Source organism: Anthonomus grandis, chromosome 7 (assembly GCF_022605725.1).
Source record: "Anthonomus grandis grandis chromosome 7, icAntGran1.3, whole genome shotgun sequence".
NCBI classification, from domain to species: domain Eukaryota; kingdom Metazoa; phylum Arthropoda; class Insecta; order Coleoptera; family Curculionidae; genus Anthonomus; species Anthonomus grandis.
The window spans coordinates 23434797-23457556 of NC_065552.1; the positions used below are offsets into that span (position 1 = coordinate 23434797).

Sequence of the window (22760 nt, forward strand, 5' to 3'; positions counted from 1 at the left end):
ATGAAATAAAAGAAATTTCAATGCCTGAAAGGAAGGTCTTCAGGTATAAACAGTGTACACTGACTTCTCCAAGGCTTTTGACCTCAGTTACTTATCTAATCATATTCCACCAGGACTAACACAGGGCTCACATCTAGGGCCATTTCTTGTTCTTTTAGATCTTATATTGGGCACCTCCTCCACTGGCTATTGCCACATTTTCAATGTCTTCTAAAGACGCTGAGGTAACAGCAGCAAATAAAACATCCATAAGCAGTTTTCTTCATTTAGAACTTAACAATTAATTTAGCTTACTAACTGGACTCTTTAGATTATGCGCATTCTACAGCATTTCCAAATCAACATGATTAAAGCAGAAATTATCTTACTGGAATTACTGTCAAATTTACCTATGTGCCAGCTGAACTGAGTAAATTGCAGGCAAAGAGAGTAAATTTCATCTAATGTTTAATGTTTGACAAGAAATGGAGCAAAATTAAGGACTGTAAAATATAAGTAGACTTCCCTTAGGAACTCCATCTAAGACCTTGAAGAGGTTAGTGGACACTGTATCTATCGGAAAAACCTTGCCCTTTAATTGACTTTGGATCATCAAAACTTACGAAAATGGTCAATCAAGGAGCCTTAAGGAGAAGCCGAATATTAGCTTCGCGCAAGTACTCATTTTATTCTCAAAAAAAAATATGGGAATTAGAATATTTTGCAGATCTACTAACGGAAGTTGTTAAATAAATGGAATTTACCACTGCAAAGAACAGGATTTAAAAAATAATGACAAAGTTGAAAAATCTAAAGACAAATGAACTAGAGATTTACAAAGGAGCAGTTAAGTTAAGATTAGTGCGAAACTCAGTCAACTGGAGAAGATTGGTGTAAAAGAGTTCAATTTACCTCTTTCATCATTTTAGAGACTTAGCCTAATTTAGATCATTAGGCTCATTAGGTTCAGCTTCTATAAGATGAACATAAGAAACCATGATGAGAGCAATGAGTCATCACTCATAAGCCGAATGCCCTTTTGTTAAATGCCTTGCCAGTGAAGAAGTCAGTGAACACTGGATGACGAAACAATTTGAGAATGAGTTTTAGAAAACTTTTCCTTTCTAGTAGTTTATAAATGCCACAGATCGGATGGAAAAGTTGAAAATATGGTATAAGGGTCTCTAAAGCATAGAATAGTTATTAGTATATCCTATCCAGGACTCGAATTGCTTATGTCAAGGATTGATGAATATTTATAGTTGTATATACAGTGCATTCATGATGAGAGGAACAAATTCATTTAAAATTCAGGTGTATATTTTCTTCTTTTATTTTTCGGAGACGTCGATTAGCATTATCACATACGCGGTTTTTGCAACAAAAATTTTCTATATAAGGTACCTCAAGTAGAAACTATGGCGTAAACATTTCGATTCTACGATATATTCTGAATAATTTTTGTAAAGCATACCAAATGCCTAAAGTCAGCGGTTTGTCAAATTTGACGTTGCGGATCGATTAGTCTAATTTCTTGTCGAATTCTTTGTTTTAAATTATCAACATTATTTAGACTATTCACATAAACTTTGGACCTTCAATAGAAAGAATTTAATGGGGAAAAAAGCAAGAAGAAAAAATCTAATTGGGTTATATCCAGTGACCTTGATGGCCACTCAATCGGTTCTCTTGGTCCAATCCATTTGTTAGAAAAATTTGCATCAAGAAATTGTCGAACGGCGATGGCAAAGTAAAGAGGTGCTTTATCTTGTTGAAACCATATCTCGTTACTAGGAATGTCAGCCTCTTGTGGATGAGGGAATAAAACAACTTAAGTTAAATTAGTTCTTTCTCAGATAAATGCATTTTATTAAAAAATTATACATGAAATGACAAGTAATATGCGACAATTATATTCACAAATGCATGACAAACCGTTATCAAGTAGGTTCTAAAATTGGAAACTATTCGAAAATAATAAACTTTGTAAGAAATGTCTTGTCTAAAAACTTAATGTTGGCGTCATAGTTTCTACTTGATGTCTTAAGTAAATGCAATAAAAATTTTGTAACCAACATTTTTATTGCAAAGCACGCATTGAATCAAATGGACAACAAATTAAAAAATAATTGCAATAAATCTAGAATAAGTTTTTATGTTTTAATTTCATATGGGTCGTTAGATTATTACGTCATATTTGAAAACAAAAAAAATCCTGAATTTTAAATGCATTTGTTCCTTTCATCCTAAATGCACTATAAATTTATTATTAGTTGGTATGTATAACTGGAAATGAATTTTAAAAATGCATCATATATCATTTGCCAATAATTTTTGCTTATTATTCGCAAATGATCACAAAAAAATTATATTAGAGCCATTTTAGTGCGGACTTTGCATAGCATTCCTTATTCGACAGTATTTCCAATCATTAACCATTTGCGTTCTGGCATACCTCATATATACCTCATATGTGTTTTCTTCTAAATTGGAAGTTTTCTGTAGCCTTTATCCCTCTCTGTTCCAGATTATTCAAAATTATTAACAAAGATCATTCCTGGAATCTTCCCATAGTACCTCACAGAACATTCACAGAATATTTATTAAGTTTAAGTCTTTGGAAACATTTCAAATGACGACTATCGACTCTGTTGTTCAGATCTCGTACCCGGTGCAAGTCGAACCCCCCAAAAAAATAATAATAAAATAAAAACAAAACGCTGAAAAGAAAAATTATCCTCGCTGCGTCTATCCGGCTTACCGACAAAAGATTTTGATATAATTACGCGCCTCGAAATTAGCGAAACTTTACAAAAAAAATCATTTGTTATTAATGGAGTTTGCGGTACCGCCACCTGTGGTGTCGGCATCGTGTCAACGGAACCGTCATTTATCATCGGGAGCAGATTGTGTTTTTTGATTTTGTAGTAAAGCGGGAGCTAAATTAATATGAATGAATGAGTGATTTGTTTTACCTAGAATTTATTAGTTTTTTTTAAATATAATTGGATTATGTTGTGGGCTATAAGAATAGTGTAGAGGGATCGGTCTGGTGCTTCAAGGTAGATTAAGATACCATTACTACGAGTGACTAATGAGTCAAATTTTATATTAACACAGAAATTTATTTTTGTTAAGTGTCCATTGATAACGATCAAATTTCGTGGTATGTGCTATAGTTTCTAAGATAGGTAGAATGGCAACTTTGAAAGATTTTTTTTTGCAAAAATAAATTTTATTCGAAGAAAACAGCCATTATTACCATATCTAAAAACTGCTAAAAACTCAATTAAGGACTGACAAATATTCCAAAAGAAAAAAACTTTAATGGGCCATTTTACCTGCAACAGAAGGCAAACTGGTACAATGTAGCAGGAAAAATAGACCAAAAGTCAATATATAATAAATATTAACAAAATCAAGACCTAGGGCCACATTTAACATTATAATCGTGATTATCACATACATTAACCGCAGTTTTCGCACACAAAAAACAACCTCACTGTCACTATCGTTTACACCAGAGCACGAACCGTGTGTTCATAAATGACAAACTGATCACTTAATCGAACCTTCTGTGGACTCAGAATAAGAATAGTGGCGGTATAAACACAGAGCATTTTCTCTCTCATTAGATGATATATAAACCGAATCACCAAAATTTTCTTTTCCTGGAAGTAATAATAGTTATAACCTAACTTATTTTTTGTGTAGCTTTCTTAATTTGTTTTGCTTTTGGTATAAACAAAATTAATTCAGGTGACACAAAGAAGCTACTTTTATTGAAGAACCCTGTTGATTTACGGGTAATAATGTTGGCCAGTGAGACATCTTCATCAGAATCATTGCTGTCATTATTTCGAAGTAAATTTATTATTAAACGATTTTTTGATTATAGACCAGGTAGAAAACTAAAACAATATGGCTTATGCCAGTGGAACATTTTCATCAGAATTATCGTTTTCATTTCGAAGTATATATGAGAGTGATTGTTGGGTTGGGTTGGATTGGGTTGGAGCGACCTGCGAAATTATGGGGTTACAAACCTATTGCACCATCAGATAATTAATTAATCGATGTTCGTTTTATCTGCTGCTAAGTTACAGAAGTTACTGAAAAACTAATTAAGAAAATGTTGGCTGATTTTTTGCAGTCTAATAATGTAATAAATAGATGCCAGTTTGAAAAAAAAGAAATAAATACTGATGATGCTCTTTTTCATATGCTGAAGATACTCTACTTGAGCCTTAATAATGGTGAGTGGGCTGCAGTAGCGTTTTGTGATCTGGCAAAAGCCTTTGATTGCTCCTTTTTGTCAGGTAGATGTCAGAGGATTCGTTTCGCTCATTCTGAGTCAGAAGTGTTGAGTGTTGCAGCAGATGTGCCTCAGGGCTCGGTACCAGGCTTTTATTTCTTATATATTTAAATAACTTGCCTTCAGTGTTGAGGCATGCCTAGTGTACATCTTTTGCTGATGACACTATTTTTCTGTGGAGTGTTACTGATCCCCATTATCTTGGAAGAATAATTCGAAATGATTTGGTCAGAGTTAAAACATGGGGTGACGGAACCTCTCTATCAGTTAAAGGCGTTTCAAAGGCGTGCGCATATCTTAAATTTCAAATGTGATATAAATTATGTCTGCATAGTGACTGATTTTAATTAATTTTTAGGCTTGGTTATTAACAATAAATTAAGGTTTGATAAACACATTGAGCAGCTATGCTCTAGGTTGGCATTAGGCGAGTGTGCAATCAGAACAGTTGGGAGTAATTTAAATATGACAGTAGCCAAAGAGGCTTATTATGAAAAAATTTTGATCTGTGGTGGCCATATCCCAGTTGCTCTAAATGCATTGTATGCCCACAAGGGCTTTTTCAAATGCTCGACCAACCAACTCTGTGCAATTTGAAACTGAGTTATGGTTCGGCGAGAATTAGATCATAACCATTGTGTTGCAGCATCTGAGTAATATGCAGAAAATCGCTTCATAAAAACTACATTAAGTGGCTGCAATCTATAAGCCCATTTAAAAGCAGTAAGACCAGATTATCTTTGGTAGCTCTTGAAAATTTTACAAAGTTCTTAAACCATTTGGTACAACGGTCTGTTTGAATCTGGCCACTTTCATAACACATCAGCAAAAGATCCTCTTGGTGTTTTATTAATTAATTCTGGCTTAATTCATTTTCGTGGAAACAAACATGGGAGGCATGTTAATAGGCTGACTTGTTACTTTCCTTTCTTGCCTAAAATTTTCGGCAATTTTTTAGAAATAGTCATTGCACCCGTATCATCTACATTAAAAAATTTTCGGGCGTGAGCTGGTAAAAGTAAAGAGCTCCCTTACTGTCGTTTTGATTTGATTGAAGTCACTTGCCCTGGCTGCAGAAGTGGCCTCTGGTTTCCATAGACGCAAATCAGAAATTAAAACCAAAAAATTTTCTAACCAATATCTTCCAGCCATTTTAATTACATCGTCAAAATTGTGAGTAAATCTTATTTGATTTAACAAGAACATAAGCTAATGACCGTAAGTATTTAGTTGTTAAACCCAAAAAGCGTGATGATTCGTTTTTTACGTAATTAGCCAATTCCTCTTCTTGCTCCTTGCTAAATATAGTTTCAAATCTACCTATTTTCTTCACAATCATCCTTTTACATTTTTTACATCTTAGATACATGTCGACTCATACTTGCCAAAATTTGACTTTTTTTCCTAAATGATGAGATGCAGTGGTAGTGGTGAGTCCCATAATAGCGTCTGTCGAAACAATGCGGTACATGTTCTCAGGGCCATCGGCCGTTGAGCCGCCTTGCTGGTGGATAGATGTTTTTTCAGAAATTTGTGAGGCCTTCCTAAATTAAAAACCTAACCCCTAGTCCAACTCATCCCATCATCCTACGTAACCTAACCTAACCTAACCCAACCTAGCCCAACCTAATCTTCTGTCAGGTTGTGAGTGCTTCGTAAGGTCCAGGTGTTATGGGCCAGTAGCGTAGGACTCAATGCGTAAATTTCTGTGTTTGTAGCCCCATATACCCAATAAAAAACTTTATTTAGGATACTTAATTTAATTAGGATACAGAACCTAAACTTCACGTTAAAACATCCAAATCCAGATCTAAATTTGTCAGTCAAGGAAGTCAGTAATAGGCTGAGTTCTTGGTAGAGTAGTAAGGTTAGTTCTTAAGACTATACCTAAACTTAAAATTCTCTCTTCTTCTCTCTGTACTATTACCAAAAAATATTTATCTATTTATAGACCAATATATAATTTATCTATATCTCAAGGTATAAAACGTCGCGCCTCCATCTTGTTACGGTAATAAATCGCTAAACGTATTCTGCTACCGCCGTCCATTTCGACATTAAAACAGGTACAACCTTAAACGCCTCACAATGGTACGGCTTTTCTGTTTGTCTATTCTTCACACTTGAGTAGCATCATGCAAGTGGTCATTTACGAACCGGTTATAAAATACAAAAAAGAGATATACGTTGAGAGACAAGATGCAAATTGAAAAGAAAATTTGTGTGCGATGAGGCAAGGAAGATAAAAAAAGACAATAAAAGATATAAGAGTTAAAATTAATAAAAAAATACTAATATTTGTGATATATTTAAAAATTGATCAACAGTAAAAATATTCCTGGTGATGAAAAATCCCCTGAATTTCTTCCTAAATTGATTTGGAGGTAGTGTTCTTTGGTGATAATGATAGCATAAAGTTTGAGTTATGAGGAGTTTCAAGGTCATGCTGAGCACTGTACGTGACATTTACCAATATGTGGTCTGACAGGAAGCAGGATTTCTAAGATGAATAAAGAATAACGGCAATCACGACAGTCCTCTTTGTATTTTAAAAAGTACCCGGATAGCCCTTCTTTAGGGAAGGAAAATTGCACTACAATGTCCTCAAGCTACAATAGCATAAATGTTACGTGAGTGGATAAGTGGATTTTAAGACAACCTTAGATGGATATTCTCCCATATTTCTAAGCAAAAAGATATTTTTACTTATTTGCTCAACAGGTGACCAATATGAGTATCCCAGCGCAATTCTTTTTTAAAAAACACACCCAAAAACTTAACTGGATCTTCCTATATGCCTCTGAAATATCTCTGCTTGAAAATACCATCCTTTGTATTTTCTCTTGGTTCAGAAACAATCTGTTGGCAACAAACTACTGCTCAGCCCTGGCCTATGCTAGCCCTGAGCCCTCCAAGGAACTTCAATATTCCGATCAACACATGCAATGGTAGTGTCACCTGCAAACAGTGTACTTGGATCCAGGATCTAAATTTGGCAGGTGCATTTACATAAATTATAAAGAGAAGTGGTCTCAATACAGATCTTTGAGGCATACCCACAGTAACATTTTTAACCTTGGATTTGGAATCCGTTTGAAGTTTATTGGACGAGCCTATTGGAAGTCTTTTGCCCTGGTTCTGAAATCTTTAAACTAAAAGTAGGAGTTTCGAAGACAAACCTCCAAAAGATCCATCACACCCTTTGAGTCTTCCCCTGATAATGTCAAGAAATTTTTTGATGGACACATTTGTATTAAAAATCTCAACATCAAATGTTACTAACTGTCTACCGTCACCCAAACAGCACACATCCTCAATTAATTTTAAATTATCTTTATCTAATGGAGTTTCATTGGCCTTCGAAAAGTATATTTAGTTTACCTGAGTGCAATGGATAGATTTTTTTGACAAGCTTATTCATTATCATTATCATATCATATTGATCCATTACTGGTCGAAAAATGTTTCTTCGTTTTGATAAATATGCATAACGTACTATGGGTTTAGGAGATTATTAATCTCATGGTTTCAAGAAAATAAGAAGTAATTGGTCAAACATTATAATAAAAAGCCATTGTACATTAGATACTTCCAATGAATGTGCTTAAAATGATAACTAAGGCAGTACTATTTAATGGACCTGTTTCTCAACCTTATAGACGGGATATGGACAATGAACTTTTTGAACCGAAATTTATATTTGTATATATTATGCATGAGGAAAAGCTACTATCCATTGGATTTTCTTGTTTACATATACCTTTGCACCAATAAATTATACCTGTGCAGAGGAATTTTTTTTTTAATGATCTTATTGCCGGCAAAGTTTGTGATATTTGTATAATCCTATGGCCATTTATTGTTTTTTTTCAGAAATTAAACAGATGTCCATTGGATAGGTTTGTGCTGTCTGGGCAGTGGCCTGAAGGAGTTTAACAGAATGAGTTGAGTTTCGTACAAAAAAGTCCGTGTTTCCTTGTAGTGGCTGGATTATGCTCAACATGAATTTGGCAAGTTCCGATATTAGCAAATCCCGATGAATGGTCGCAAAGGCATCCCTTTTTTGGGTATTTTAGGAAGCCCGTAGAAAGTATACTCCACAGTATGTGGTAGCGGCTTGCTACCACATACTGTGGAGTGAGTTTGGTCCGCAATGCATCAGAGACATAAGCAGAATACTTTTTAAGAGCCCTGTAAATTCTTCCCTCTCCTGTTGGTGAGGTATTAGTATGTATTCATCGATATTCAAGACTTCTTCAACCTTGTTATTATAGTTTTCTACATCCATTACAACTGTTGCTCTGCTGTTTTGCCCTTATCCGCTAGTTTACAACCTTATGGGTGAGGTCTTACCATGATTAAATAGTTGAAAAGATCATACAGAAGTGCTCCAAGAAAAATGTATCTGAAAAGAAATGACTATTGTTTGGGTAAAAAACGAGTCTAAATACAACTTTAAGAAACTGTATAAGTTCAATAAAAATTCCTAAGAAAAATCATTACGCGAGGACGGCAAACTCACAAAAGCCCCAAGCCCCCGAGTGTCAGATTTCAAAAGAAATCGAGGCGAGCAAAGTGGACCGGGTCGGGCCGATTCAAAGACCCAAGTTAATGGTTAGACAATGACGTAACAGATTGGGTACCAGCGAGGGGTACTGACTTTAATCTCGCATCCAGTCTACCAGTGCTACCTGTTTTCGGTTACTAATTTAATCGCGGATGCTAAGGGGTACCTATATAACAATTGATTTTTGGTGATTTGGTGATTCTTTTGGGTGACCATAGATAGTTTGGATATTTTGTTGTTATATTAGAACACATTTTGTCAAATAGAGTTCAAGGATAGCAACTTTATGTAGATTGAGAAGGGAGTCGTTTCGGCTGATCCGCCGCTCAGCACTGCTACCTGTGAGATATTTTGTGCATAACTCTACTTGTCTTAGTTTGTCTTAAAAAGTCTTAGACTTCTGCCGTACTGGGATAGCAACTTAGCAGCAATTTAAATTTTTTTAATATACTCGAATTTTTGAAGTTAAAGCGTTATGTAAAATGATGTCTGGGTATAAAGTTTGGGCAGTTTTGGTTGAGGAATTTTGTTGCTAACTTTTTTCGTGAATTTTCTATATTTCTAAAAATATTTTAAAAAACAATTATATAATATATATAAAAATAATTAATAATATATTTTTGCATTAATTTTAGTCCAAGTTCAAATTGAATTGATTTTGAACTTTAGTCGAAATTAGTTTTCATACACCTCAAAAACTACTGAGTTAGAAACAAGTTTTAAAATATATTTTGCAACATGAAAATTTTTATTAAGTATCAGACATAACTGACGAACCAGTGTTTTAGGGATTTTTGAGTATTAAGTTTCCTAATGATTTGGTGCGTAGTCTGCTCTTATTTAGTAATCCTGCTTAAAAAATCTGAAGAAATTGGTTTCTAGTTTCCATCGTAAGACGTCTTGTAAAACGCAATCGAATCATTAGGCCCCAGGGTTTTTTAACAAATTTTATGTAAAAATTTTCCTGGAAGTCAAACCTATTCTCTTTATAAGAAGCTTTTCATTAAATTATCACGATGGCCTTTCTAGCTAAAGCTGATATAGGCTGATGAGTAAGAGCAAACAACTCAGTTCTAACATGTCGTATTAAGAGGAAATTAAATTGAGTATCAACCTTAAAAATATGTGCTATACACGCTTTACCATCTGCTTGAATTGAATGAATTGTCGAAACAGTGAGCTGCCTAGGCAGTTATGCATATAGCGATTTCATTGTGCGCTTTGGCCTGTCTCATACCAGGGGACTCAGTCCATCTTCGGTGGGTCCACTTGTCCAGCAGACCCTTTATTGACGCGACGCATTTGGCGATACCAACTATGGGTTCCGGCCCCATCGGCACATTCGCGGATCCCAGTCTGGCAAGAGAGTCCGCTTCCTCATTACCTGCATGGCCTGCGTGGCCAGGTATCCAGACGAGCTGGACCCTGCATCCAACCTATACCAGTTTTTTCAGGACTTTTATGCACTCTAGTACAAGCTTGGAGCTTACCTTTGCGGCCGTGATAGCCTTAATGGCAGCTCTGCTGTCCGAGCATATTGATACGACTGTATTGCGGTGTCCGCAGCTTAGGATTTTCTGTCCGCATTTTAATACAGCGAAATGCGAATACTTCGGCCTGGAAGACAGTGGCGTGCTCCCCCAGTGAGTATGCCCTACTGGTATGTGGGATCCCACCACAAAGCTTGTCTAAATCCATCTGCTTGTCTAAATCGTAATAGAGTAACAGAAGCATATTCCAACCCAAACTTGACCAGAAACTTTTATATGAGAAGAAAAATCGCTGCCAGTTCTTGTCTTACTGTCGGAAACATAATCCGTCATCAAAATAGACAGCAAGGTGTCTGTCACTATGGAAAATTAAATTGGATGGGTTTTGCTTAAGGTGTATTGATATACCCTTACCCTGGCTTTACTGCGTTAAAAACTGGTGAAACAACAGTGTTTTCGGTCCATATCCAAAGTGAATCCAAATTAACTTGAAAAAAAGAAGCCCAATGCGTCAATTATATTTCTGATCATTTATTTAGTTAGAAAAACCTTTAAATTTACTCTGTCAAAGGCGTTTGCTAAATCGGTATGAATTCCGTTCATTTACTTAGTGACCTGTGACACTTACTAAGTGTGTCCTAACTAAATTAAATTACTAACAAACTGAAAAGTAATAATTCTGTCAAAAACTTTATATTAACTTTTTGGTCAGGAATTAAGGACTTGGTAACTTTATAAACACTTAATTAAATCGCTTAATAATTAAAGGAGAAATTACTTGATTTCTGAAGATCACGCTTAATAATTCATTGTTTAGTCTTTCATTGATTAAATTACTAACAAAATGAAAAGTAGTAATTCTGTCAAAAAATATATATTAACTCTTTTGGCAGAAATTTAAGGCTTGTTAACTTCCTTAAAACTTAATTAAATCACTTTAGAATTATCGGAGAAATCACTAAATTTATCCAGGTCCCACTTGTGTAAGTCGTTAATGTAAAATTCTGCTTAATTTTAAGTATCAACCCTTAGTATTCTAAGACATCCAGAAAAGATCCTTATTATTAACCGGTAATACCGAGCAATATTTTCCTGAAGATTTTAAACGTTATAAATAAAAATTGGAAATGTTAAAAAACTTCTTTCATCTATAAAAATTTGGAAAAAAAATGTGGCTTATCACTTTTTGCTGAAAAAAGATATAAATTATTATTAGTAAGATCTTAACTAATTTTAATTAAAACCCGTCCTTCCACTTATCCTCATCATTTTCATTCCCTTCTTCGCTACTCCATACATCCACAGTTGTTCCGCTTTATGACACCATTATAAAGCAAAAAGATGTTGTTTTTGTAACCAAAAACAATAATAAAAACATAATACAACAGTAAGTGCCAAAAAGGGGACAAGTCACATTCTTCTTTTCTCACCTGATCTGATAAATCTTGCAAGGAATCACTGCTGCCTTCTATGTACTCCTACGTTCCATGTACTCCTTGCCCTTAACACAATTACCTGAATGAATGAAATAATCATTATCAATATCAGAAGTATCGTAATATAATAAATTTCGCTAGACTATACTTGTAACACTAATTTCACGTGGCTCGGCCATAATTAAAAGTGTGTAGCATATCACCTTATTGCAAAATATCTAATTTTATTTTTTGATTGGACGCTCTTCCTCCGAGGTCTTCAATTATTAAAAAAAGGTCATTTTATATCGTGCTTACCTCCTAACGTTATTGCCATAAAAAATAACTAATAATCACCGATAAAAAACTCGAATTCATTGTCTCAGATATATCTATAGAAGCAATAAAAAAACAATATATCAACTTTAATACCCCAAAAGATCTGTTACTGGGTGACGAAGCACAAACAAGAAAAAATAATAACCAGTAATTACCTAAATTGGGTATTTTAAAAAAAAGGAGGGAAAAATAATGGCGTGCTGTTCCGGTAGGGTGCTTCTTTAAATTAGGTGTAACCAATATGACATGGAGACTTTACATCCATCAAAAGGCGTTTCTATGAAAATGCTCGAACAGGATATGAAGGTGACGGTGTGATATTTCCAATTGATGACGGGTGTTCATGGGGAACCTCTTTTTTGTTTGGCCCTTGGTTACTGATATAATATATAATTTATTACTAAATAACCTGTTTACTTTTCAGACAAATCCACTGATAATGAAGGCGCGTCTGATTGTGAAAGTGAGCCGGGTATTCCTTTGAAAAGAAAACAACGGCGTTCCAGGACGACATTTACTGCTCACCAACTGGATGAACTGGAAAAAGCGTTCGAGAGAACTCAGTATCCGGATATTTATACTAGGGAGGAGCTGGCGCAAAGAACTAAGTTAACGGAGGCCAGAATACAGGTAAGAATTAGCAATTTAGAGGAATTGTATAAGATGTTATAAAATAAAAAAAAGGAATGATTAGAACCTTGTTGATACTGAATTTTCTTTTTACACTTAAATATGTCATTTCCTAATTTTTTTCATTTTCACTGGTGGAACACAAGTGGAAGATTCACAATTCTGTACTTGGATTTGAACCAAATTATTTCAAATGAAGCAATTGTTGTTCTTTAGTTTCTCGTTTAGTTTTTATTATAGTCCACTATCAATTTGTTTTTCAAATTTTCTAAGAGAGCTCTAGAAGTATATATATATATATTCTATCTAGCAAGTATACCCTTAATGACTACTTCGTAAGTATAACGTATATTCGCCTCTTTTTTCTTAACTATTTAATGTCATTTCAAATTCTATTTTAGGTCTGGTTTAGTAACAGAAGGGCTCGTTTACGCAAACAGTTGGCCAGTACGAGCTCCTCTTACAGCCCAATGGGGGTGGCTTATTCGAGCGGCCCTTCCACCCCATACGGCCAGGGGATGACGTCGTCCGAAGGCGGATACAATGCGGCTACGGCCAATCAGAGTGAGTATTTTTTAATTATATGAAATGCGTTAGGGGTTAATTGACACGAGTTTCCTATGCGGTGGGTTTTTTAAGGGTTGCCACACAGGAAAAGAAGGTAATTAAGGTGATTTGATGGTTTTTTTTTAATAAAGGGGTGGAGAATTATTGATTGAATTCTATTTATATGCAGATAAGATTTCGGTTTTTATGTATAAGGCTATATTTTCTGTTTAGGTATTATTAGGTTTGAATTTATTTATACTAAAACACGCACTCCGATATAGTTCTTAATTACGTAATAAATTGTCAAATATTATCAAAAGGTCCAGATTATTATGCAGCAATTTTTGAGAATTGCTGCATAAGGAATTAATCACATGTATACCAGATGGAATCACGTTTATGACGCGAGTACAGCGCACCCTTCAGCCATTCGAACTATTGGAGTAATTAATATGCAAGTAGTTACAATACCGACTGAGTCACCTCAAGAAAAACGCGGGATATTCGAATTCGGCATAAGGCGGGAGATTTAAATTTCAGGCATACATTTACTACACATGTTTGACCAATACATCTCGCAAATTATTAGAAATAAGATAAAAATTAAATTTAGAAGAAAATCTTTATTCAAATCTTTGCGAGCATATTAAAAAGAAATACAATTTTACTCTGACGTTTCGCCGTCTGAAAATATATATGTAGATGTTTTATATTGTTGTCTATAGGGGTAAATTATGATCCATGATGAATTTCCAAAAAAAAGAAACTTAAAATTTCATGATAGTGGGAAAAAAATCGATAAATATTTCTGATTTATTTTAAATATGGTCAATTAAACAAATTATATATTATACATAAAAAATATATTTAAAAAAGTAATTGGGATTGAATTATAGGAGCACATTAATAAAACAGAAGGGCTGTATGGTTTAAAATCGTCTTTTCTCTTTCAATGGCCATACCTACATTAAAAAAGTTAAATAAAGCAACGTTTTGGTAATGACTTCCTTAATAAGCAATGTAAGTTCTGATAAATTAATTGTGCCCAGAGTAAATGCTAATGTTCGTGAAGACTATGTTTTATGAAGACCATTTAACATAAAGACTAAAGTATAATTGACTTTTCCTCATTTTTTCTACTTAGGGGTCCCATGTCAATATACCCATCTAATTTGTCATTGAATTTGTTATACAGTAGTTGTTCAGATAAAAATATTTCATCAAAATTTAATGAGCAATTCCTAGCAATAAGTATAATCGTAAATCCAGTTTTTTAAACAGTTCATTGTCTAGACCAGCATCAAAAGGTATAGCCTTAGTAGCTTCTGAAGTCTTTTATAGAGGGCCAAAGCATGTGCTTGATCTCTTGTTTTCCATGTTGGTCTTTTTGGTTTTAAATTTCTAAATGAATTTTGGAAAATCATGCCACAGTTGAATCCATGCAAGTTTCGGTGACTTTTAACATACCCTCTCCAACTAGTTGATAAGTAGTTTTTAACTTGTTATTGCTATTTAAAATTTTGTTTTTGGGTGTGCAGATTTTTTGCTTTCGTACTTTGGTAATTTGATTTTTGATATGTCTTTTTTTCCTTAGACTGATACTTTTGACTTGTGTTTTAATTATTGATTCAATTGTGGGAGATCTTTTGAATGTGGGTGAATTACATATTTCAGAATAAGCATGATCATTTAAAATTTGCTCAAATGGTTTCGGTTTCTTTTGGGGTTCAAATATAGCCTCATTAATTGTATATGTATTGTATATGTAATATATATATATATATATTATATATATATATATATATATATATATATATATATATGTATATGTATTGTATATTACATATACAATACATATACAATTAATGAATATATATATATATATATATATATATACTTTTAGAAGTATGCAACTTATGAAAAATTCTTATGCAACTTATGAAATTGTCTGACTGTCTAAACATGTCTTTTGGCGCGTACTCCTCACGTAATTGGTTTACCGCTGGACGTAGATCTTTAGTTAGGCTCCAAACAGCAAAGAATGTAACACGGGTCCTGCGTTATTATTTTAGTAAACGCTAAAATAACTTCTACAGACGGCTAGATGAGTGTTATCACTCTATCTACCATTACAACCTATTTATGTATGTTTAAAATGTGATTGTCTTTAAAAAAATTGTCAATTAATGAAGCCACCATAAACCCCAACCAAGAAAATCCAAATGACAAGCGGATTACCTCTTCTACCTCATGCAATCGTAAAAAAATAGATGTTGCAGAAAAAAAATACCTTCTCTGATCCTTTCCAGCAAACCGGTGAAAGATGCTCTGGAAGAAAAAGAAAGCGAAAAAGAGACAAAGAACAAAAAAAACAATAGTCACTTAAAAATTCACATATACTAAAAACGAACAACTAAATACAGATTTAAAAAAATATTAAAAAAGAAATAAAACAAAGCAAAACCCAAAACAATAGTTATTTGATTCTTCTTCTTTAGAGAGTTCAATAGAAATACCTTAACATAACAGTGAAAAACAACGAGTTATGGTTTCGATGAGAGACGTGCTCTAAATGGGCTCATTCTGAATGCACGCATCTAAACTTAAAGGACCATTAGCTGATGGAACCTTAAGTTTAAAAGAACAATTTCTTAAAAATTTATTTTGAACTTATCAATATTTTTAATATGCGATTTATAAAATGAAGACCATCCGGAACCAGCATACTCCAAACCAGAACGGACCAACGAACAGTACAGAACTTTAAAGACAATGCATGAAAAGTCTTGACTGCATCTAGTTATAAATCCTAGATTTCTATACGCTTTCTGAACTAACTTTTCAGCATGAGACACAAATGTCAACTTAGAATCGAAAATTACTCCGTGATCTCTAACTTCCGCTACTCTTTTTAAAATACGGAATATACGGAATATTGGAAACTATAGTATAATCAAACAATGTAAGATTGCGAATCCTTCCAAAAGTTATTGAATAACACTTCGGAATATTTAAATCTAAGTCATTAAGGTTTCACAGAGATTATGCAAGTCATCCTGTAACAATTGACATTAAACATTAGAATCAATAGCAAATAATAAAAATTCACAATTTCTTAAAAATAATCCTATATCCTTAACAAAGATTGTAAAAAGCAACGGACCCACATGTGACCCCTGAGCAACGCCAGATGGCACAGAAAAGCTGCTAGATAGGAAGTTATTAAGCCGTATACCTTGCGATCTACCCAGTAGATAGTCCCTTAGCCAACAAATAACATTTGATCCAAAACCCAATGCTTGGAGCTTTGCCAGTAGAAGCGTATGATGTGAACCCTTACTAAAAAGATTATCATTACATTAAACAGATAATCTTCATAACATATTAAGTTAGTAACAGTGGAACGACCTTTTTGAAAACCATGTTGATTATTAATAATAAGGCTTTTACATTGCCATGACAATTGTTTGGTTACAAGTGCATCCAAAAGTTTAGGCAAGGTTGACTGTATACAAACTCCTCGATAATTACTGACATCACTAGTATTACTAGACTTAAATATCGGCGTAATATACGAATTCTTCCAAAAAGAAGGAAATATTCCCGACTTTAAAGATAGATTGAATAAAGTGCAAATAGGCTTCGAGTGTGTACTCTACACACATTCACGAAGTAGCAATCGGGGTATGCCATCCGGTCCCGCAGAAGTCTTGCGCTGTAAGCCAAGAATCTCGTCAAAAACCTCTGCTAAAGATAACTCACAAATTTGACATCGAATTGATCTACAAGTTCTGTCATGTAATATTCAGGTATTTAAAATGCTGTATCAGAATATACGTTTGACAAATATTTGGCAAATAAAATAACAGTATCACCACCCTCATCACTAGATATCATATTAAATTAATACCATCGCCGCTCCAATAAGAGTTTGAGGCTTGAAAAAGACACCAACATAGAGTCGAAACGTTGCCACAAAAATAAATAATTGGATAAAAACTATAGGCCTTGTCCTTTTTTCCTGCCACCCTTTCCTGCAACTTATCCGATACAGTTCGGCAGCTTATCAACCCTTGTGGGTAAGATGATGAACATTGCATCTTAAAAAAAAAATTATATGACCAAAATGTGTTTAACTAGAGCTATGATGTTTTCTAGGTCGATAATTGTGACAAATAGATTTTAAAATATCAATAAATAAATATTTTTAGTTTGGAAAAAGAACCGTAATCTGGATGTTAGCCTTAAGTTTTCCAACTTACCTTCTTTTTCCATACTTACCTATAGATTGTTCTTAAGGTTTTTCATGGAAAACAAATTTCTACATGTTGACTAATTAAGCTACCAACACGTAAAACGTAATATTAGACTGATTATATTACAGTTCAACTTTTTTAAAAACCCAAAACTAGGAAATATAGAAAAATTTAAAATACTGAGTCTCGAAAAAAGTTCAAATAAAAGAGTGAGAAGTGACAGCATTTACAAGTATACCTGTCAGTTACAATAACGTCAATATCAGCTGTTAATATCTAGTTCTAGGCGCCACCCTTTCTAGCCGTTGGAACTATAGCTGTCAAGTGTTAAAAATAAGGTGACCGAAAGTGCTATGATTTTACGTTTCTCTTATTTTACTTTCTCTGAGTGGATACCATAAGGACGATTATGAACTGAAACTATACCACTGAAACTATCAATAAGTGAGCGATAGTCTAAATTTGCCCACACTACAATCAAGACGAATTGTACTATAAATTTGTGTTTTCTACATAAAGTACTAAATGTTTTTATAGACTGCCCTCAGTTGTCGACATTTCTTAAACTTAAAATATGAGACAGGCTACAACTTTTCTAATACCATTTCACTACACTAATTGCGGCATGAATGAATCGACTACATGACTGGTTCGCATGTGCTAATGACCTATTAGGACAGATAAATCTGATACTAAATTTAGTACATTTAAGCAAAAACTAAGACAAATTTTGCAAATTTTTCTTTCTTCAATAATGATCTTGTTAGTAATATAGCCTCAAATTGTGTTAAATATATAACTTATTGTGATTTTGAGTGATATGATATGTAGTTTTTTATATAGAGTACTCTGGAGTGTGATACTTTTTACTAAACTTAAATGTAATTTCTTATACAGTTCTATAATTACAATGTAAATGCATTCCGTTGATAGATAAATATTTTTTTTCGAATGTGAGTTCCTGTGGCATCATCTAACAGTCACTCATTCAAAACGTTCATTGAAACAACTATTCTATAAACTCTTTTCCTCTTTTTCCAGTGTCGGACGTCTACACTCCAGCTCACGGCCACAGCATCTCCCCCAACCTGCCCCTCTCAGACGTTAAATGGGAGCACCCATTGTCCCATAACCCATTTCCTTCTCACCCCATGTATCCTCCAAACCCTACTAATTTGATGCCAATTTCTCCAATCAATCCTACCATCACTCCTCCCACTTCTATGGCTCACGTGACGTCATCCTCGCCAAGTATGGCGCCTGTAGAGAACCACATGGCGGTGACCTCTATGGCGGGTAATAATATGGCCACTGATACGACGGCGCTGCAGAACCTGGAAGAGCCAAATGTCAATTTTAAAGATGGAAATGATAATAATATTCATCATGGGGTGTCTTCCGTTAGTCCGAGCGATGGGCATGGGTACGGTAATATGCCACCCACTCCCACTAGTATTGTTACCATGCTGGGACCCAACAGTGGTAAGTCAAAGTAATAAACGAACATAAGTAATAAATATACTATAAGTGTGTATTAGTGTAATGAATCTAAGATTATCTGTAATAGCTAAGCAGAGCTCTTTTGATGCTAGTAAGGCATTTTATTTGTTATTACTGAAACGTGGTTTTGTGGTCTGCAATAGAAAAGTCTAGTGAATCTTTGTTTCTTTCTGTTTTTAAAAATGGTAGGTATTGCGTTACAGTGTCGTGACAGTAGAGGTCTCTAGATGTTATGAATGTCAACACTGGGCTAACTGATGGTTTCTTGGTTTTGCGTGATGTAAGTTGTATCAAGGAATCTTCTTTTCTTCCAATGTTGCTAAGGAGCAAGGGCACAAATTTTGGTTTCTGCCCAATGTGCGTTGTGGTCATTCGACCCAGCGTATTCTGGTATTTCTAATTTGGAAACCTCTCCTGATCGGATCTACTTTTGATGTTCTTTTGTCCTGGTTTCCAACTTTGTCTCGAGTATGTACCTATGACTCTCCACATTTATAGGAAATTCGGTATACGTAGTTCAGACGTCCAGAAGGCATTTAGGCTTTGTCTCCGAAAGTAAACCCTAGTATGGTTGTCTTCGAAAGTAAAAGCAGCCATTTCATAGTAATTTTTCTGATTTTCATCAAAGTTTATCGTTAGCAATCCTGTAGATCGATCCTTTATGCAATAACATTCGTACGCAACAAATTAAATGTGTGGGCAATTTCCTATGGATTCCCTACTTGTGCTTGCCGCTGAGAGGAAAAATGTGATACGCTGCACATCTAGGCATTCTTTATGTTTAATTAGAGTCGATTTCGAGTGAGCAGATAAGAAGAAGCAAAGGAAATGATATTGTTCTGTTTTTAACTTATTAGGTAGATTTATTTGCAAACTAATAGTGGTTGAGACAGACGTGTAGGTATTAAATGCATTGTTTTTAATTTTGGCCTTTAAAATACAAAGTTCTCCTTTTAACATTTCTTCACTTGGAGGACTTCACAAGGAACATGCCGCGATTCCCCGATTCACCTTGCGCTTGCGCTTGCCAGAGAGTGTAAAAATATAATACGCTGCACATCTCAGTCTTCTCTACGTTCCATCAGATTTAAACTCTAATTAGTAGAAGGAAGAGAGTAGGAGACATGTTTTAGTTTTCTTTTCAACCTGTGAGGTTTATTATTGGAAGTTAATACACCGCATTCCAGATCTGTTTTGTCCAGAGGTGTAAATGCATCGTCTTTAATTTGTAGGGTATTTTAAAATGGGATAGTAAAAAAGGGTTTAAAACTAATCTATTATAGGCAAATATACAAATATAAATAACGGTTAAGGGCCTGATCTAGATGATATGCTCCTGGCATCCGTAATAGAGTTGTGATCGAAATTTGGCTCCTAAACTGCAACGTAGTTTTTCGATCGGTATGAAACTATTGGAATTTCAGCAATATCAAAAAGATTCATTGCGGTATTCTTTTTAAGAGGCCTATAAGTTGTTTTCTTTACTGTTGGTGTGTTTTCTTTCGAATAATTTCCACATGATAATGGTTGGAGATACTTCCCAACCAAAACCTTGAGCTCAATTTAAAATAAAGACAACAAAGTTCAAAAATTAGATTTTACTTCTTTCTTCCTTCTTCTCGCTATTTTATTTTTTTTATTGAGTTCAATAAGAGAAGGATAAAAAGATTAAGTAGGTTACTGAAGAAACTTATAGCTGGAAACATCAGGCACTGCACACGTAGATTTATTCACGGAATATTATACCAACGTTTGTATGTTCTGAACTAATATATGGTATTACGATTAAGTCACTTCTATCTATTTTTCTATTTTCTATTTCTGGAGGTGTGAATTAATTCTCCTGTTGTTCCTATTTCTATGCAATGTTTGATATTTCAGAACATCCTCTTTCGTTCTTTCTGCCTAAACCCGTCAATTTTTGCTTCTAGGTACCCTGTTCTCCTATGTTTTATCATGCCCAGCATGATACAAATTCGCATTTTCTTCCTATCGTCCTTAAAATTTCCTCGTTGGTTCTTCTCGCTGCGCATGGGACTTCAAGATTCTTCGATAGGTCCACATTTCGAATGCTTCCAGCCTATTAATTGTGCTAACCTTCAATGTACGTAACATTATGTAAATCTTATCCTGAGCTGGAATTCAAAGTCGTGAAGACATTTTTGAATGTTATGAATGAACTCCTAGCGCATTTGATTTCTACGTTTGAAGACCAGTCTCACATACGAAATTCCCCAGATATTTAAACTTTTACTTGTTCTATGTCTTTACTATCGTATCAGAGTTTCGCATTCTAGGCTCGTCAAGAACCCTTACAGGTCATTTTTCATTATTTACCAATTTCTACCGCAATTTCCCAATAGCTTCATTTAAAAACGCTCCTTGTACTTCAACAGTCTTCTAAGTTTGAGAACATTTTGTCAATTATGGATACCAGATCAGACAACAGTAATAGAATCACAAGCAGAACAGTTGACACATTCTGGTGCATTTTTTTTGATTGGGGCGTTTCTCTATGGTACTTGAAGAAGTCCCTATATATAATTTAAAACTTTCTCTCTTTCTCACTACATTTTGAGTCTTAAACTTAATGACATTTTTTTTAGGTAATAGTTCAAACAGCACAGAAACACCAAACCAGCACCAAGACCATTCAGTGAACAGTATACAGCATCAGTTGTCCACATGGCAAATGTCACCCAATCACCAACTGAGAAATCTGAGTCCTGTGAACAATCACCAATCGACGCTGACGGCCGGTCTCGCGCAGACATTTGGACAACCGTCGTTAGGGTTTGCCCAGAATATGCATCCCGGTTATTCGAATTCTGCTCCTAAAGCATACCAGTCGTTTTACGGTTGGTATTAATAGGGAATTTTTCTTTGTATTTTAAGTATATAATTATGATTGTTTATAGTGTATAAAATGGTACTTTATAAGGTGTATAGTGTACATTTTTTCTGTTAAGGGAAGTATACCAGTGATTAATGTAGATGTTAGGTATAAGAGTCACCACTTTATTTTCCTATACTTTTTTTCACGTTTTTTTTTGCTAAAAATATTTTGTAGACATTGACTGACCAAACTGTAAAAAACTGGCCAATATTTATGTGTAACAGTCGATTGTTGATAGTATTAAGTAAATATTTTTTGTAAAAAATTTGTAAAATTTATAATATTTTTGTCAAAATAAACTGTATTATCTGAGTTGAAGTTAAGAGTTTAATTATGCCACAAGAAGAATACTAAATAGAGAACTAAACACCGTCAGTTTAAAATGATGTATATGGGGATATTGTAGGCCGTTTAAGATATAGGGTGCACCACATAGAGAAGAACTTGCGCAATCAAATGCCTATAAAACTCTTTTATCTACTTTGAATTCGGAATAGTAACAGCAACGGATACACAGATACATCTTGTGTATTATAAAAGATATAATAACGACGTTTTCAGGGGGAAGGTAAGTGATGAATGTGAATTTGAAAATAAATTAAAAAATAATCCAGGTCCATTATGTTGAATAAGACAGAAGTCCACCCTTGCCCTTTTCTTTCTTACAAAACTAAGATGTCACGGTAGGTAACTTCTCTACTGAACTTATACAAATGATCTATAGTGAACTATAGATCTATAAGTGAACTATATACAAGTGATCACCAACACATAAGAAACAGTGATCATCTGTGCAAATGTAAATTAACCAAGGATCAGAGGAT

The 22760-nt window shown here is 34.3% G+C and overlaps 1 protein-coding gene across 1 annotated transcript in view; it reads left to right on the forward strand.

The window, feature by feature from the left end:
- Positions 1-22254, forward strand: part of LOC126738383 (protein gooseberry-like) — a 44359-nt gene extending 22105 nt beyond the window's left edge. Inside the window, exons 4-7 of the mRNA XM_050443689.1 lie at positions 12530-12735; positions 13137-13299; positions 18582-19022; positions 21647-22254. Coding sequence (XP_050299646.1) covers positions 12530-12735; positions 13137-13299; positions 18582-19022; positions 21647-21909 — 1073 coding nt within the window. The 3' untranslated portion in view covers positions 21910-22254. The remainder of the gene's footprint in view (positions 1-12529; positions 12736-13136; positions 13300-18581; positions 19023-21646) is intronic.
- Positions 22255-22760: the final 506 nt, after the last annotated feature.